The sequence below is a fragment of the Plectropomus leopardus genome, chromosome 18 (genome assembly GCF_026936395.1).
Source record: "Plectropomus leopardus strain MGB_pleo_1.0 chromosome 18, ASM2693639v1, whole genome shotgun sequence".
Classification (NCBI taxonomy): domain Eukaryota; kingdom Metazoa; phylum Chordata; class Actinopteri; order Perciformes; family Serranidae; genus Plectropomus; species Plectropomus leopardus.
Window position 1 is genome coordinate 19301502 of NC_142193.1, and position 16111 is coordinate 19317612.

A 16111-nucleotide genomic window follows, 5' to 3' on the forward strand; every position below is an offset into this window, starting at 1 on the left:
TATAGTATGTCGAAAAAAGTCAAAAGTGGACCGCTCCTAAAAATGGCTAAAAACGTCATATAATAGCTTGTAGAGTTGTGTTATAGTATACAAAGTTGAAATAAAGGCCAAAAAAGTCCAAAAAACATCATAATTTAGCATGTCAAAAAATGGCTAAGAAGGCAATAATATAGTATGTCGAAAAAAGTCAAAAGTGGACCGCTCCTAAAATGGCTAAAAACGTCATATAATAGCTTGTAGAGTTGTGTTATAGTATACAAAGTTGAAATAAAGGCCAAAAAGTCCAAAAAACATCATAATTTAGCATGTCAAAAAATGGCTAAGAAGGCAATAGTATAGTATGTCGAAAAGTCAAAATTGGACCACTCCTAAAATGGCTAAAACGTCATATAATAGCTTGTAGAGTTGTGTTATAGTATACAAAGTTGAAATAAAGGCCAAAAAGTCCAAAAACATCATAATTTAGCATGTCAAAAAATGGCTAAGAAGGCAATAGTATAGTATGTCGAAAAAAGTCAAAATTTGACCGCTCCTAAAAATGGATAAAAACGTCATATAATAGCTTGTAGAGTTGTGTTATAGTATACAAAGTTGAAATAAAGGCCAAAAAAGTCCAAAAAACATCATAATTTAGCATGTCAAAAAAATGGCTAAGAAGGCAATAGTATAGTATGTCGAAAAAAGTCAAAAGTGGACCGCTCCTAAAAATGGCTAAAAACGTCATATAATAGCTTGTAGAGTTGTGTTATAGTATACAAAGTTGAAATAAAGGCCAAAAAAGTCCAAAAAACATCATAATTTAGCATGTCAAAAAATGGCTAAGAAGGCAATAGTATAGTATGTCGAAAAAAGTCAAAATTGGACCGCTCCTAAAATGGATAAAAACGTCATATAATAGCTTGTAGAGTTGTGTTATAGTATACAAAGTTGAAATAAAGGCCAAAAAGTCCAAAAACATCATAATTTAGCATGTCAAAAAATGGCTAAGAAGGCAATAGTATAGTATGTCGAAAAAAGTCAAAATTGGACCGCTCCTAAAATGGATAAAACGTCATATAATAGCTTGTAGAGTTGTGTTATAGTATACAAAGTTGAAATAAAGGCCAAAAAGACCAAAAAACAACATTAATTAGCATGTCAAAAAAATGGCTAAGAAGGCAATAGTATAGTATGTCGAAAAAAGTCAAAATTTGACCGCTCCTAAAAATGGCTAAAAACGTCATATAATAGCTTGTAGAGTTGTGTTATAGTATACAAAGTTGAAATAAAGGCCAAAAAAGTCCAAAAAACATCATAATTTAGCATGTCAAAAAAATGGCTAAGAAGGCAATAGTATAGTATGTCGAAAAAAGTCAAAATTGGACCACTCCTAAAAATGGATAAAAACGTCATATAATAGCTTGTAGAGTTGTGTTATAGTATACAAAGTTGAAATAAAGGCCAAAAAGTCCAAAAACATCATAATTTAGCATGTCAAAAAATGGCTAAGAAGGCAATAGTATAGTATGTCGAAAAAAAGTCAAAATTGGACCACTCCTAAAATGGCTAAAAACGTCATATAATAGCTTGTAGAGTTGTGTTATAGTATACAAAGTTGAAATAAAGGCCAAAAAGTCCAAAAACATCATAATTTAGCATGTCAAAAAATGGCTAAGAAGGCAATAGTATAGTATGTCGAAAAAGTCAAAAGTGGACCACTCCTAAAAATGGCTAAAACGTCATATAATAGCTTGTAGAGTTGTGTTATAATATACAAAGTTGAAATAAAGGCCAAAAAAGTCCAAAAAACATCATAATTTAGCATGTCGAAAAAAATGGCCAAAAAAGGCAATGCTATAGTATGGCGAAAAAAGCCAAATTTTGACCGCTCCTAAAACTGGCTAGAAACGTCATATAATAGCTTGTAGAGTTGTGTTATAGCATACAAAGTGGAAATGAAGGCCAAAAAAGTCCAAAAACATCATAATTTAGCATGTCAAAAAATGGCTAAGAAGGCAATAGTATAGTATGTCGAAAAAAAGTCAAAAGTGGACCGCTCCTAAAAATGGCTAAAACGTCATATAATAGCTTGTAGAGTTGTGTTATAGTATACAAAGTTGAAATAAAGGCCAAAAAGTCCAAAAACATCATAATTTAGCATGTCAAAAAATGGCTAAGAAGGCAATAGTATAGTATGTCAAAAAAGTCAAAATTGGACCACTCCTAAAAATGGCTAAAACGTCATATAATAGCTTGTAGAGTTGTGTTATAGTATACAAAGTTGAAATAAAGGCCAAAAAGTCCAAAAACATCATAATTTAGCATGTCAAAAAAATGGCTAAGAAGGCAATAGTATAGTATGTCGAAAAAGTCAAAATTTGACCGCTCCTAAAAATGGCTGAAAACGACATAGAATAGCTTGTAGAGTTGTGTTATAGTATACAAAGTTGAAATAAAGGCCAAAACAGTCCAAAAAACTTCATAAATTAGCATGTCAAAAAAATGGCTAAGAAGGCAATAGTATAGTATGTCGAAAAAAGTCAAAATTGGACCACTCCTAAAATGGATAAAACGTCATATAATAGCTTGTAGAGTTGTGTTATAGTATACAAAGTTGAAATAAAGGCCAAAAAGTCCAAAAAACATCATAATTTAGCATGTCAAAAAATGGCTAAGAAGGCAATAGTATAGTATGTCGAAAAAAGTCAAAATTTGACCCCTCATAAAATGGCTAAAAACGTCATATAATAGCTTGTAGAGTTGTGTTATAGTATACAAAGTTGAAATAAAGGTCAAAAAAGTCCAAAAAACATCATAATTTAGCATGTCAGAAAAATGGCCAAGAAGGCAATAGTATAGTATGTCGAAAAAGTCAAAAGTGGACCACTCCTAAAATGGCTAAAACGTCATATAATAGCTTGTAGAGTTGTGTTATAGTATACAAAGTTGAAATAAAGGCCAAAAAAGTCCAAAAAACATCATAATTTAGCATGTCAAAAAAATGGCTAAGAAGGCAATAGTATAGTATGTCGAAAAAGTCAAAATTTGACCGCTCCTAAAAATGGCTGAAAACGTCATATAATAGCTTGTAGAGTTGTGTTATAGTATACAAAGTTGAAATAAAAGGCCAAAAAGTCCAAAAACATCATAATTTAGCATGTCAAAAAATGGCTAAGAAGGCAATAGTATAGTATGTCGAAAAAGTCAAAATTGGACCACTCCTAAAATGGATAAAAACGTCATATAATAGCTTGTAGAGTTGTGTTATAGTATACAAAGTTGAAATAAAGGCCAAAAAGTCCAAAAAACATCAGAATTTAGCATGTCAAAAAAATGGCTAAGAAGGCAATAGTATAGTATGTCGAAAAAAGTCAAAATTGGACCACTCCTAAAAATGGCTAAAAGCGTCATATAATAGCTTGTAGAGTTGTGTTATAGTATACAAAGTTGAAATAAAGGCCAAAAAGTCCAAAAACATCATAATTTAGCATGTCAAAAAATGGCTAAGAAGGCAATAGTATAGTATGTCGAAAAAAGTCAAAATTTGACCACTCCAAAAAATGGCTAAAAACGTCATATAATAGCTTGTAAAGATGTGTTATAGTATACAAAGTTTAAATAAAGGCCAAAAAAGTCCAAAAAACATCATAATTTAGCATGTCAAAAAAATGGCTAAGAAGGCAATAGTATAGTATGTCGAAAAAAGTCAAAAGTGGACCGCTCCTAAAAATGGCTAAAAACGTCATATAATAGCTTGTAGAGTTGTGTTATAGTATACAAAGTTGAAATAAAGGCCAAAAAAGTCCAAAAAACATCATAATTTAGCATGTCAAAAAATGGCTAAGAAGGCAATAGTATAGTATGTCGAAAAGTCAAAATTTGACCACTCCTAAAAATGGATAAAAATGTCATATAATAGCTTGTAGAGTTGTGTTATAGTATACAAAGTTGAAATAAAGGCCAAAAAAGGCCAAAAAACATCATAATTTAGCATGTCAAAAAAATGGCTAAGAAGGCAATAGTATAGTATGTCGAAAAAAGTCAAAATTGGACCGCTCCTAAAAATGGCTAAAAACGTCATATAATAGCTTGTAGAGTTGTGTTATAGTATACAAAGTTGAAATAAAGGCCAAAAAAGTCCAAAAAACATCATAAATTAGCATGTCAAAAAAATGGCTAAGAAGGCAATAGTATAGTATGTCGAAAAAAGTCAAAATTGCACCACTCCTAAAAATGGCTAAAAACGTCATATAATAGCTTGTAGAGTTGTGTTATAATATACAAAGTTGAAATAAAGGCCAAAAAGTCAAAAAACATCATAATTTAGCATGTCAAAAAATGGCTAAGAAGGCAATAGTATAGTATGTCGAAAAAAGTCAAATTTTGATCGTTCCTAAAAATGGCTGAAAACGACATAGAATAGTTCTTAGAGATGCGTTATAGTATATAAAGTGGAAATAAAGGCCAAAATAAGTCAGAAAACATCATAATTTAGCATGTCAAAAAAATGGCTAAGAAGGCAATAGTATAGTATGTCGAAAAAAGTCAAAATTGGACCGCTCCTAAAAATGGCTGAAAACGTCATATAATAGCTTGTAGAGTTGTGTTATAGTATACAAAGTTGAAATAAAGGCCAAAAAAGTCCAAAAAACATCATAATTTAGCATGTCAAAAAAATGGCTAAGAAGGCAATAGTATAGTATGTCGAAAAAAGTCAAAATTGGACCACTCCTAAAAATGGATAAAAACGTCATATAATAGCTTGTAGAGTTGTGTTATAGTATACAAAGTTGAAATAAAGGCCAAAAAGTCCAAAAACATCATAATTTAGCATGTCGAAAAAACGGTCAAAAAAGGCAATAGTATAGTATGTCGAAAAAAGTCAAAATTTGACCCCTCCTAAAAATGGATAAAAACGTCATATAATAGCTTGTAGAGTTGTGTTATAGTATACAAAGTTGAAATAAAGGCCAAAAAAAGTCCAAAAAACATCATAATTTAGCATGTCGAAAAAATGGCCGATAAAAGGCAATAGTATAGTATGTCGAAAAAAGTCAAAATTTGACCCCTCCTAAAAATGGCTGAAAACGACATAGAATAGCTTGTAGAGTTGTGTTATAGTATACAAAGTTGAAATAAAGGCCAAAAAAGTCCAAAAAACATCATAATTTAGCATGTCAAAAAAAATGGCTAAGAAGGCAATAGTATAGTATGTCGAAAAAAGTCAAAATTGGACCACTCCTAAAAATGGCTAAAAACGTCATATAATAGCTTGTAGAGTTGTGTTATAGTATACAAAGTTGAAATAAAGGCCAAAAAAGTCCAAAAAACATCATAATTTAGCATGTCAAAAAAATGGCTAAGAAGGCAATAGTATAGTATGTCGAAAAAGTCAAAATTTGACCGCTCCTAAAAATGGCTAAAAACTACATAGCATAGCTTGTAGAGTTGTGTTATAGTATACAAAGTTGAAATAAAGGCCAAAAAAGTCCAAAAAACTTCATAAATTAGCATGTCAAAAAAATGGCTAAGAAGGCAATAGTATAGTATGTCGAAAAAAGTCAAAAGTGGACCGCTCCTAAAAATGGCTGAAAACGACATAGAATAGCTTGTAGAGTTGTGTTATAGTATACAAAGTTGAAATAAAGGCCAAAAAGTCCAAAAACATCATAATTTAGCATGTCAAAAAATGGCTAAGAAGGCAATAGTATAGTATGTCGAAAAAAGTCAAAATTGGACCACTCCTAAAATGGATAAAACGTCATATAATAGCTTGTAGAGTTGTGTTATAGTATACAAAGTTGAAATAAAGGCCAAAAAAGTCCAAAAAACATCATAATTTAGCATGTCAAAAAAATGGCTAAGAAGGCAATAGTATAGTATGTCGAAAAAGTCAAAATTTGACCGCTCCTAAAAATGGCTGAAAACGACATAGAATAGCTTGTAGAGTTGTGTTATAGTATACAAAGTTGAAATAAAGGCCAAAAAAGTCCAAAAAACATCATAATTTAGCATGTCAAAAAAATGGCTAAGAAGGCAATAGTATAGTATGTCGAAAAAAAGTCAAAAGTGGACCGCTCCTAAAAATGGATAAAACGTCATATAATAGCTTGTAGAGTTGTGTTATAGTATACAAAGTTGAAATAAAGGCCAAAAAGTCCAAAAACATCATAATTTAGCATGTCAAAAAATGGCTAAGAAGGCAATAGTATAGTATGTCAAAAAAGTCAAAATTTGACCCTCCTAAAATGGATAAAAATGTCATATAATAGCTTGTAGAGTTGTGTTATAGTATACAAAGTTGAAATAAAAGCCAAAAAAGTCCAAAAAACATCATAATTTAGCATGTCAAAAAAATGGCTAAGAAGGCAATAGTATAGTATGTCGAAAAAAGTCAAAAGTGGACCGCTCCTAAAAATGGATAAAAATGTCATATAATAGCTTGTAGAGTTGTGTTATAGTATACAAAGTTGAAATAAAGGCCAAAAAAGTCCAAAAAACATCATAATTTAGCATGTCAAAAAAATGGCTAAGAAGGCAATAGTATAGTATGTCGAAAAAAGTCAAAATTGGACCACTCCTAAAAATGGCTAAAAGCGTCATATAATAGCTTGTAGAGTTGTGTTATAGTATACAAAGTTGAAATAAAGGCCAAAAAGTCCAAAAACATCATAATTTAGCATGTCAAAAAATGGCTAAGAAGGCAATAGTATAGTATGTCGAAAAAAGTCAAATTTTGATCGTTCCTAAAAATGGCTGAAAACGACATAGAATAGTTCTTAGAGATGCGTTATAGTATATAAAGTGGAAATAAAGGCCAAAATAAGTCAGAAAACATCATAATTTAGCATGTCAAAAAAATGGCTAAGAAGGCAATAGTATAGTATGTCGAAAAAAGTCAAAATTTGACCCCTCCTAAAAATGGATAAAAACGTCATATAATAGCTTGTAGAGTTGTGTTATAGTATACAAAGTTGAAATAAAGGCCAAAAAGTCCAAAAACATCATAATTTAGCATGTCAAAAAATGGCTAAGAAGGCAATAGTATAGTATGTCGAAAAAAGTCAAATTTTGATCGTTCCTAAAAATGGCTGAAAACAACATAGAATAGTTCTTAGAGATGCGTTATAGTATATAAAGTGGAAATAAAGGCCAAAATAAGTCAGAAAACATCATAATTTAGCATGTCAAAAAAATGGCTAAGAAGGCAATAGTATAGTATGTCGAAAAAAGTCAAAATTGGACCGCTCCTGAAAATGGATAAAAACGTCATATAATAGCTTGTAGAGTTGTGTAATAGTATACAAAGTTGAAATAAAGGCCAAAAAGTCCAAAAACATCATAATTTAGCATGTCAAAAAAATGGCTAAGAAGGCAATAGTATAGTATATCGAAAAAAGTCAAAATTGGACCACTCCTAAAAATGGATAAAAACGTCATATAATAGCTTGTAGAGATGCGATATAGTATACAAACTGAAAATAAAGGCCACAAAAGTCCAAAAACATCATAATTTAGCATGTCGAAAAAACGGTCAAAAAAGGCAATAGTATAGTATGTCGAAAAAAGTCAAAATTGGACCCCTCCTAAAAATGGATAAAAACGTCATATAATAGCTTGCAGAGATGCGATATAGTATACAAAGTGGAAATGAAGGCCCCAAAAGTCCAAAAACATCATAATTTAGCATGTCGAAAAAATGGCCGATAAAAGGCAATAGTATAGTATGTCGAAAAAAGTCAAAATTTGACCCCTCCTAAAAATGGCTGAAAACAACATAGAATAGCTCTTAGAGATGCATTATAGTATATAAAGTGGAAATAAAGGCCAAAATAAGTCAGAAAACATCATAATTTAGCATGTCAAAAAAATGGCTAAGAAGGCAATAGTATAGTATGTCGAAAAAAGTCAAAATTGGACCCCTCCTAAAAATGGATAAAAACGTCATATAATAGCTTGTAGAGTTGTGTTATAGTATACAAAGTTGAAATAAAGGCCAAAAAAGTCCAAAAAACACCATAATTTAGCATGTCAAAAAAATGGCTAAGAAGGCAATAGTATAGTATGTCGAAAAAAATCAAAATTGGACCATTCCTAAAAATGGCTAAAAACGTCATATAATAGCTTGCAGAGATGCGATATAGTATACAAAGTGGAAATGAAGGCCCCAAAAGTCCAAAAACATCATAATTTAGCATGTCGAAAAAATGGCCGAAAAAGGCAATAGTATAGTATGTCGAAAAAAGTCAAATTTTGATCGTTCCTAAAAATGGCTGAAAACAACATAGAATAGCTCTGAGAGATGCGTCATAGTATATAAAGTTGAAATAAAGGCCAAAATAAGTCAGAAAACATCATAATTTAGCATGTCAAAAAAATGGCTAAGAAGGCAATAGTATAGTATGTCGAAAAAAGTCAAAATTTGACCCCTCCTAAAAATGGATAAAAACGTCATATAATAGCTTGTAGAGATGCGATATAGTATACAAAGTGAAAATAAAGGCCAAAAAAGTCCAAAAAACATCATAAATTAGCATGTCAAAAAAATGGCTAAGAAGGCAATAGTATAGTATGCCGAAAAAAGTCAAAATTTGACCCCTCCTAAAAATGGTTGAAAATGACACATAATAGCTTGTAGAGGCGTGTCATAGTATACAAAGTGGAAATAAAGGCCAAAAACGGCCAAAACCTTTATATTTTAATATTTTAAAAAATTGCCCAAAACAAAATATTTTACCTTGCAGAGACACTTTATAATATAGCATGTTGAAAAAAAGACAAAAAAACAATATATCATATTGAAAAAACTGAAAGCTGAAAACAACATAGTATAATATGTAGAAAAACGGCACATTTTAATATATCGGCAATATGGCTCACAACAAAGTATTATAGCTTGTAGAGATATTTTATAGTATAGTATGTCGAAAAAAAGGTTAAAACCATCATAATAAAGCACGCTGACAAAACGTCTGAAAACGATATAATATAGTATGTCAGAAATCTCCAACTTTTTCACGTCAAAAAAACATCTGAAAAGCACATATTATAGCTTATAATGACACCTTATAGTAAGGCATATTGAAAAAAGGTCAAAAGCGTCCTAATATTGCATCTCGAAAAAATGGCTGAAAACGAAATAGGATAGTATGTCGTAAAATGTCAAATATTTACATGCAAAAAAAAAGACTGAAAATGACATCGACATAATATAGCATGTTGAAAAAATGGCTGCAAACTATATATTTTAATGGGATTTATATCCACGAGTTGAAACCCCCAAAGGTGAAAGTGTTTTTTTTAGTTACAATGTTGTTTACTGATCAGACACTGATGGTACTCTGCTGTGTTGTACCTCTTTTTTCTTTTCTACCAAAACTGTTCTGCTCTGGTCAGGGGGCACTTATATACATACCATACCATGACTTTTTTCCACATTTTTGAACATATTTTGACATGCTATAGTATGACGTTTTTCAATATACTATACCTTGGCTTTAAAACACTTCCAATATTGACTGTTTGGACCATTTTTTCAACATGCTGTATTGTAAATTGCTTCAACATGCTATTCTATGACTTTTTTCAACATTTGAAGAAATCACTTTTTAGACCATTTTTCATCATATTTTAGGGAGAGCGCGGTGATTTGAGGCTGTGGGGAAGTTGAGCCACCCCTTGTTTCTAGGCAACCATAGACAAGTTAGTCATGTGATCACACATTTTTAAAGACTAATCCATTTTAAGTTTCAAAAACTGATTTCTACCATTCAAAATTAATTTTTCATATTCAGAGAATCATGGTTCTGGTCCTTGAAAAATAGCAGACAAAAATTCACTTATGTTTTAGTATTATAGATATACATAGATATATAGATTATAGATATATATAGATATTTTTGATGATTTTTGAAAGACATACAATAGTATGGTATTTTCGATGAATTTTGAGAGATATACTACACTATGATGTTTTTGATGATTGTCAAACAACATGCTATAATATTATGGTTCTTGATTATATTTGAGTGACATATTATTCTATCATATTTTTGCAGATTTTTTGAGAAAAATAGTACACTGTGATGTTTTCCATGAGATTCGGACGACATACTTTACTATGAAGTACTTGAGTGACATACTATACTATGATGTTTTTGATCATTTTTGAGCAATATACTATACTATGATTTTTTGATGATCTTTGAGCGATGTAAATATTTACTTAGTTCAGCCAGTGAGCCAGTAAAATGCAAATGAATGCCCTGAAGAAACAAGCATGAGCTCGGGAGGGATGGAGCATTGTAAGGAGAACTATAAGAAGGAGGAGAAGCTGTACTCACTGTCCATGTGTGGGCTGGGAATGGTTTCTTTGTAGTGGACTGCTCCGTGGTCTTCTTCTGGCCCCTGCTCCTGCTGCACCACCTCCTGCCAGGCTGGATACAACAACACAGTCACTACACATGTTTCCCACACGATTCCATGTCCAAAATTAAAAAACTTTATACGAATGTTAAAGTACCTATTAAAACATTTATTGAACATTCACAGCATATGACACAAACATATACAGGGTTCCCACACATTTTTATTGACAACATTTCAGGACTTTTCCATTACTTTTCAAGGACCCTTAATAACTTTTTTTTCTTGCCCCTCTTGCCCAGCATTTTTAAAACATAGAAGATTCAAACTCTATTTAAACATGATTTCAGCTAGCTGGCATACATGAAGGACGAGACAGAACACAGGGAGAAAATGAAAAAACGCCAGTGATCGTAAACAACACGGCTCACATTGATGTATATTAAAGCTACGGTATTTTGACTGACAACAACAGATTACTGTGACATTTTTTTTTTTTTTTTACACAACAAAATTCCACAGCTTTTCCAAAACTTTTAACATTTTTTACTAACTCCATGATGTTTCCAGGTCTGGAAAATGTGATTGTGAAATTCCATGACTGATGAAGTGATCAATAAATCACACATAACCAGAAGAAGCAAAATAATAGATTATGCCGTTATTATCACAGCTAACATAAGCTTTAGCTGCGGACTTAACTGAATGTCCCTAATTTGTTTTATTACACTTCTCATTAACAAGAGATCCTGTTGATAAGACAGGTGACACAATTAATTCAACATTTTAAATAAATAATGATAATATGAAGTCATGGACAAAGTATTTCACATGTAATTAGTGGGTTAACGCGAAAGTCCTTATCTGCCAAGTAAAAATTTTCTGCACCCCGGCTTCACACCCACAGAGTCAACCACGTAAAGTCCACAAGGGCAGCTGCTTCAAAGGCCTGCCACTCCTGGCAAACGTTTGTATTTTAAATGATGCAGCATGTGGACTGGTCACATGTAGTGGTGTGTGTGTGTGTGCATGTGTGTGTGTGTGTGATTGATTTTATCTCATGTCACTGCCTTCGGGTCATGACTTTCAGAAAACGTAAATGGTTAAGTTTGTTTATATCATGCATTGAAGGTATTCAGAGAGTAAAAGAGAATGAATCGACCCTGAACAGCTCTCTGGAGGGGGGGTGGGGGGCGGTTTGGGGCCTTTGTGTCCTTGTCCACTCAAAGAAAAGGTCACTGAAGTTGTTTATGAGCTTCTGCAACTGAGCTTCAACGCCAGCAACCAACAGCACACAGAAAGTAAGAACAGCCGAGCCAAATGAACTCTCCCGGAGACTGAATGAGCCTGTGAATGTTAAAAAGAGGCACACACTTCAAAATTGGGTCACTGTGTAGAGTTTTAGCCAAAACCCAACAAAACACTTTATCTTGTCAGATGTCCTTGTTGCCTTTCTTTAGCACAAAAAACAAGACTATCAACTTGAGTGGCTGGTGGATGCTTGTTGAAGTCAAAGACGCTGTTTCATTCAGCACATGTGCCAGCGTGGGTCATGAGGAGCACATGTGGGTGTGGGAGCATTTTTCTGCCAGGTGCCTATCACGGCTATCAGCGACAGAGCAGCTGTGTGGGTGAGGCCTGGGAGGGGGGCGATCAGCATTTCAACAACTTGATAGTGAAACAATGGCTGTGTCCGAAACTGCCTACTACACTAGCAGTATGTACTGATTTGGTCAAAATGCAGTATGCAGTATGCAGTATGCGAACAAAAGCAAAATCCACAGTATGCCAGAAATACCCGGATGTCATACTGATTTGGAAAAAATCCTCAGTATGCATCGGACGATCGGACCAGTCTGCCTCGCCTACTGTTTCCCACAATGCATTGCATGGACAGCATAACTGTTGCTGTTGTGTCACTAGTGGCTCAAGCCCAGCCATCACACAGCTGGGCAGGCCTAACTCACCAGATGGGGTCCTTGGCTTGCCCTAGTGTTACACTTTATTAATTAGGCCTTGTCAAAAACATAGTGGTATCTTTTAAGGTAATTTGCATGACTGTTATCAGGTAAACTACATACCAATGTACGCTAATGAAGAGTACACCTATACAGGAGACATGAGCAAATTTATTCTTTATTTTCTAAATATTATTTCTTTGGCTTGTCATGCTTTTATTATAGTGCAGTTAGAGTGTGACAGAAAAGGGGGAAGAGAAAACGGAAATGACACACTGCTAATGACCGCAAGCCGGACTCGAACCCACGCCGCTGCAAAAGTCCACAACATTACAGAAGGCGCGCGCCCTACTCACTGAGCTTAACGCCACTTAAGATGCAAAAAAAGTCGTCTCCGGCACATGACGCTGGGCTTTCACATGGATAACATATAATCAGAAAGTTTAAATAAGGCAATGGTGCGAACGTACCGGCGGCACATCAGGTCATTTCCATACTTTACAAAGGCGTTATTCATCTCTCAGGTGAGCCTGCATCCCGATCGTCTATATTTATCACTTGTTTATTTCAAACCGTAAATGGATTCTTTACGGTAGTGGTTTTGCTATTGTTTGCTTCCGCTTTCAAAAAAACGCAAACCATCCCTGCCCGGCGCAGCATACTGCGGAACGGATCGGACTGAACATCCATACTGCATACTGCTGTCAAACGCAGTATGTAGTATTTAGTGGATACTGCATACTGACTGCAACTGTGGTATGCAGTACGCCCTTTCCAACACAGCCAATGTCATTTTTTAACAGGGTTGCAAAAGCATTAGATTTTTATGGTACGATAATCATCTCAGAAAATATTGCGATTTCATGGTATCACGCTATTATGATTTGGTGATACAGAAGGATTATTATTATTATTATTATTATTATTATTATTAGTAGTAGTAGTAGTAGTAGTAGTGGTATTGGCCGTAGTAGATGATCAGTCAATTACCCTCAAAGAAATGAAAACAGAATAGTTATGTGTGGTTTAACAAACATTATCATTGCTATAATTGAAACCATTTTTAAAGGAAGTATGTGTAAAAAGTCTCCCTTTTGAAAAATAAAGGTGGGATTTTCCTCCCAATTGCTTGAAACCGGTTTATCGATGCAACCCTATTCACAAAACAGAAGACAAGGGACGGGTGTCTGGATACAGTGAGACAATAAATATAATATACATAAGTGTTGTCTCATCTTCTTGCATTTCGAGTCACACTATGTTCATTTCCTTACCATCATGGACAAATCTGACGTTTTCCTCGTGCGCGGCTGAGAAGCTCTCTTCCTGCTGGTTGTCTGCGGGCAGAGTTGGAGCAGAGTGATGGTATTTCTTACCATTTGGACGGCTGAAAACTATCTTGGGTGCAGGAAGGCTGATGGGTTTAAGAAGAAAAAGAGCATGTCACAAAGTAATCTATTAAGATACAAACAAAGGATACAGAGAACATGTACAATGCATTAAAACACCAAAAAAGTCAGAGCAAAACGGCTACAGTCCTCCTTGAACAACTCTTGAACTGTCTTGGGCAAACTTTCTTGAAGTTTTCTTCAAAAATCTTCGTGTGTACTAGAAGATCAGTAATGTAAATCTCATATTGTCTGCCACAAGAGAGTTCAAGACATGCTAAGTGAAACGGGAGGACACACTAAATGCCTGCAACTTTATTCTACTGAAGTTGTTTAATTCTTGGATATTTGCATTTTTTAATACTGAATATGAATTTACTGTATGTTCTGGATGTATTTCAGTAAAGAGATTATTGAGAAATAAATTATGTATGATCGTCATAACAAAGTTTTAGGTCAGCAGAGAGTTGTGCACAGTGCTGTATGTGATAACTCTTACAGAATGGGCCCAAATGCATGCGTGGCTGGTTGTGTGGGAGTCAGAGATTGCAACAGCTGAATGAAGGACCATGTGCCACCTTGACTTTCCACAAGGTCACACACACACACACACACACGGGCACACCGAGTGGTTTGAAGGCATGAAAACATCCCAGCAGGCACAGTGTGAAGGTGTTTTATAAATCATTCAGGCTGATGGACAAAGGCTCAAGATGATGACGTTAAACTGCTGCCAGGACACCATATTCCCTAACACATGCATCTTATCTGCCAAAATTAACCAGGACAGATGAGAAAGTTCCACTATTGAGAAACCTTATGGTGGATATTTTTTTTCATTGTACTTACTCAGGGATACTCCAGGACGTTTGTTTGTGCTTGAAGTCGTTTATTTTGTTGTCAAGCTGCTGAGTGGGCCCTAAAAGAGCAGAAAGTTCACATTTTACTTAAACAAAACCACTTTAAAGCAAGATAAATGTCTGCAGGATCTCTGCGGTGTTATTACAGTGTCCTACCTGTCCGTCGCTGGGTGACCAGTTTGCTTGGACCTCTTGTTATTGTGTACATCATGCGCAAGAGAAGTCACCTGTAAACTTTGGCACTTTGAAATAAAAAAAAAAAAAAAGAAGTCCAGGTGGAGCAGATACAGGTGGAGCAGATTCCGGTGGAGCAGAGCAACTTTAAAGGCTCTTTAAAGTTATACACATTCCTCCAGGATATGTCGGTGTATAAATACGTATCTTGATGTGTCAGTATTCCAAATTTCACTCACAGAGCAACAGTTCATCCACGGAGCTGACCACGAAACTACACAGACAGACCAACCGCGCAGAAAACAGAACCATACGCCGCGTTCCTCTCCACGTAAAACCAGCAGCCGGGGCGCATCTCATCCACAGACCCTCCCTCTCTCTCTCTCACCTGCTTTTACACCAGCAGTCCAAACACTTAACTCACTTTAGTGCTTTAGTGTCCTGCACCGCCACAATGTCACATAACCTGAAACTGCGACTGTCATTCATAAGACATTGGACGCACACCGTCAAAGCGCTCCATTTCTCAACGTCCTTACACGCCTCCCTCGGCGCTTTAAAGAGACAGTGTCCCAGGATAGTAGCAAATCTGTGACACCGACTACAGACTGAGGTCCACTATTTTCTTCCCTTGTTCCCTTATTCGAGTTGCATTAGTTTTCCTGCAAATTTGTGACCTGTTTAATCATTTTTTTACAAGGGCGTAACTTTGGTTTGAGAAGCGGGGGATAAAATAAAAAGCAAGATGTCTGGGGCTCCACCCCTATGATAAATAAATAGATAAATAAAAGCAATTTGAATCTAATATCCTGCATTTCTATGTACATTTCGGGACAGTAATCAAAACAAAATAGTAATCTTTTTTTTTTTTAAAGTATAGTCTATAAGAGGAAAAAACAGCAGCTCAAATCACTTTCTCAGCCAGAATTTGACAGCTGGCCAAACAGTGGCAGAATCCTCAAAACAAAGAAATAACTGTTGTCATAATGGATTTCTGCTCTACATGCACTCATAACACTTCAGCAAAAAAAAAAAAAAAAAGATTAGGATACTTAGTAATCTGTTTTCTGTCCATCTGAACACATGAAACCACCTAATGATAATAATGACAATATTTGGTGTTATCAGGCCTTTTTTCAGCAAAAAACATGAGGTAATTCATTTTTAATGGTGATTAACTCATATCAATGAATAAAGTGATGTTTTAAAACTTATTGCATATGTATTTGTATGTTATTTGTCAACACTACTCAGAATATCATACATTTCTGAAGTATCTTCAGAAAACCACATGTATTAACCTCCTGAGATTAATATTCCATGACATAATGAATAAAATGGATTATAAACTGACTGTATTATTAGAAAATCAAATCAGAACAGTATT

The 16111-nt window shown here is 34.3% G+C and overlaps 1 protein-coding gene across 2 annotated transcripts in view; it reads right to left on the bottom strand.

Moving 5' to 3' along the window:
• The window catches only part of LOC121956847 (MAPK regulated corepressor interacting protein 2-like), a 40671-nt gene extending 25042 nt beyond the window's left edge, over window positions 1–15629 (bottom strand). Inside the window, exons 1-4 of one of the 2 annotated variants that reach the window (XM_042505249.2) lie at window positions 14707–15286; window positions 14540–14609; window positions 13577–13716; window positions 10323–10415 (exon numbers count right to left, since the gene is read on the bottom strand). In XM_042505249.2, the coding sequence (XP_042361183.1) occupies window positions 10323–10415; window positions 13577–13716; window positions 14540–14609; window positions 14707–14761 (358 nt within the window). In that variant the 5' untranslated portion in view covers window positions 14762–15286. Of the gene's footprint in view, window positions 1–10322; window positions 10416–10498; window positions 11692–13576; window positions 13717–14539; window positions 14610–14706 lie in introns of those variants that run through there. The other variant, XM_042505248.2, reaches the window with a different exon arrangement.
• Window positions 15630–16111: the final 482 nt, after the last annotated feature.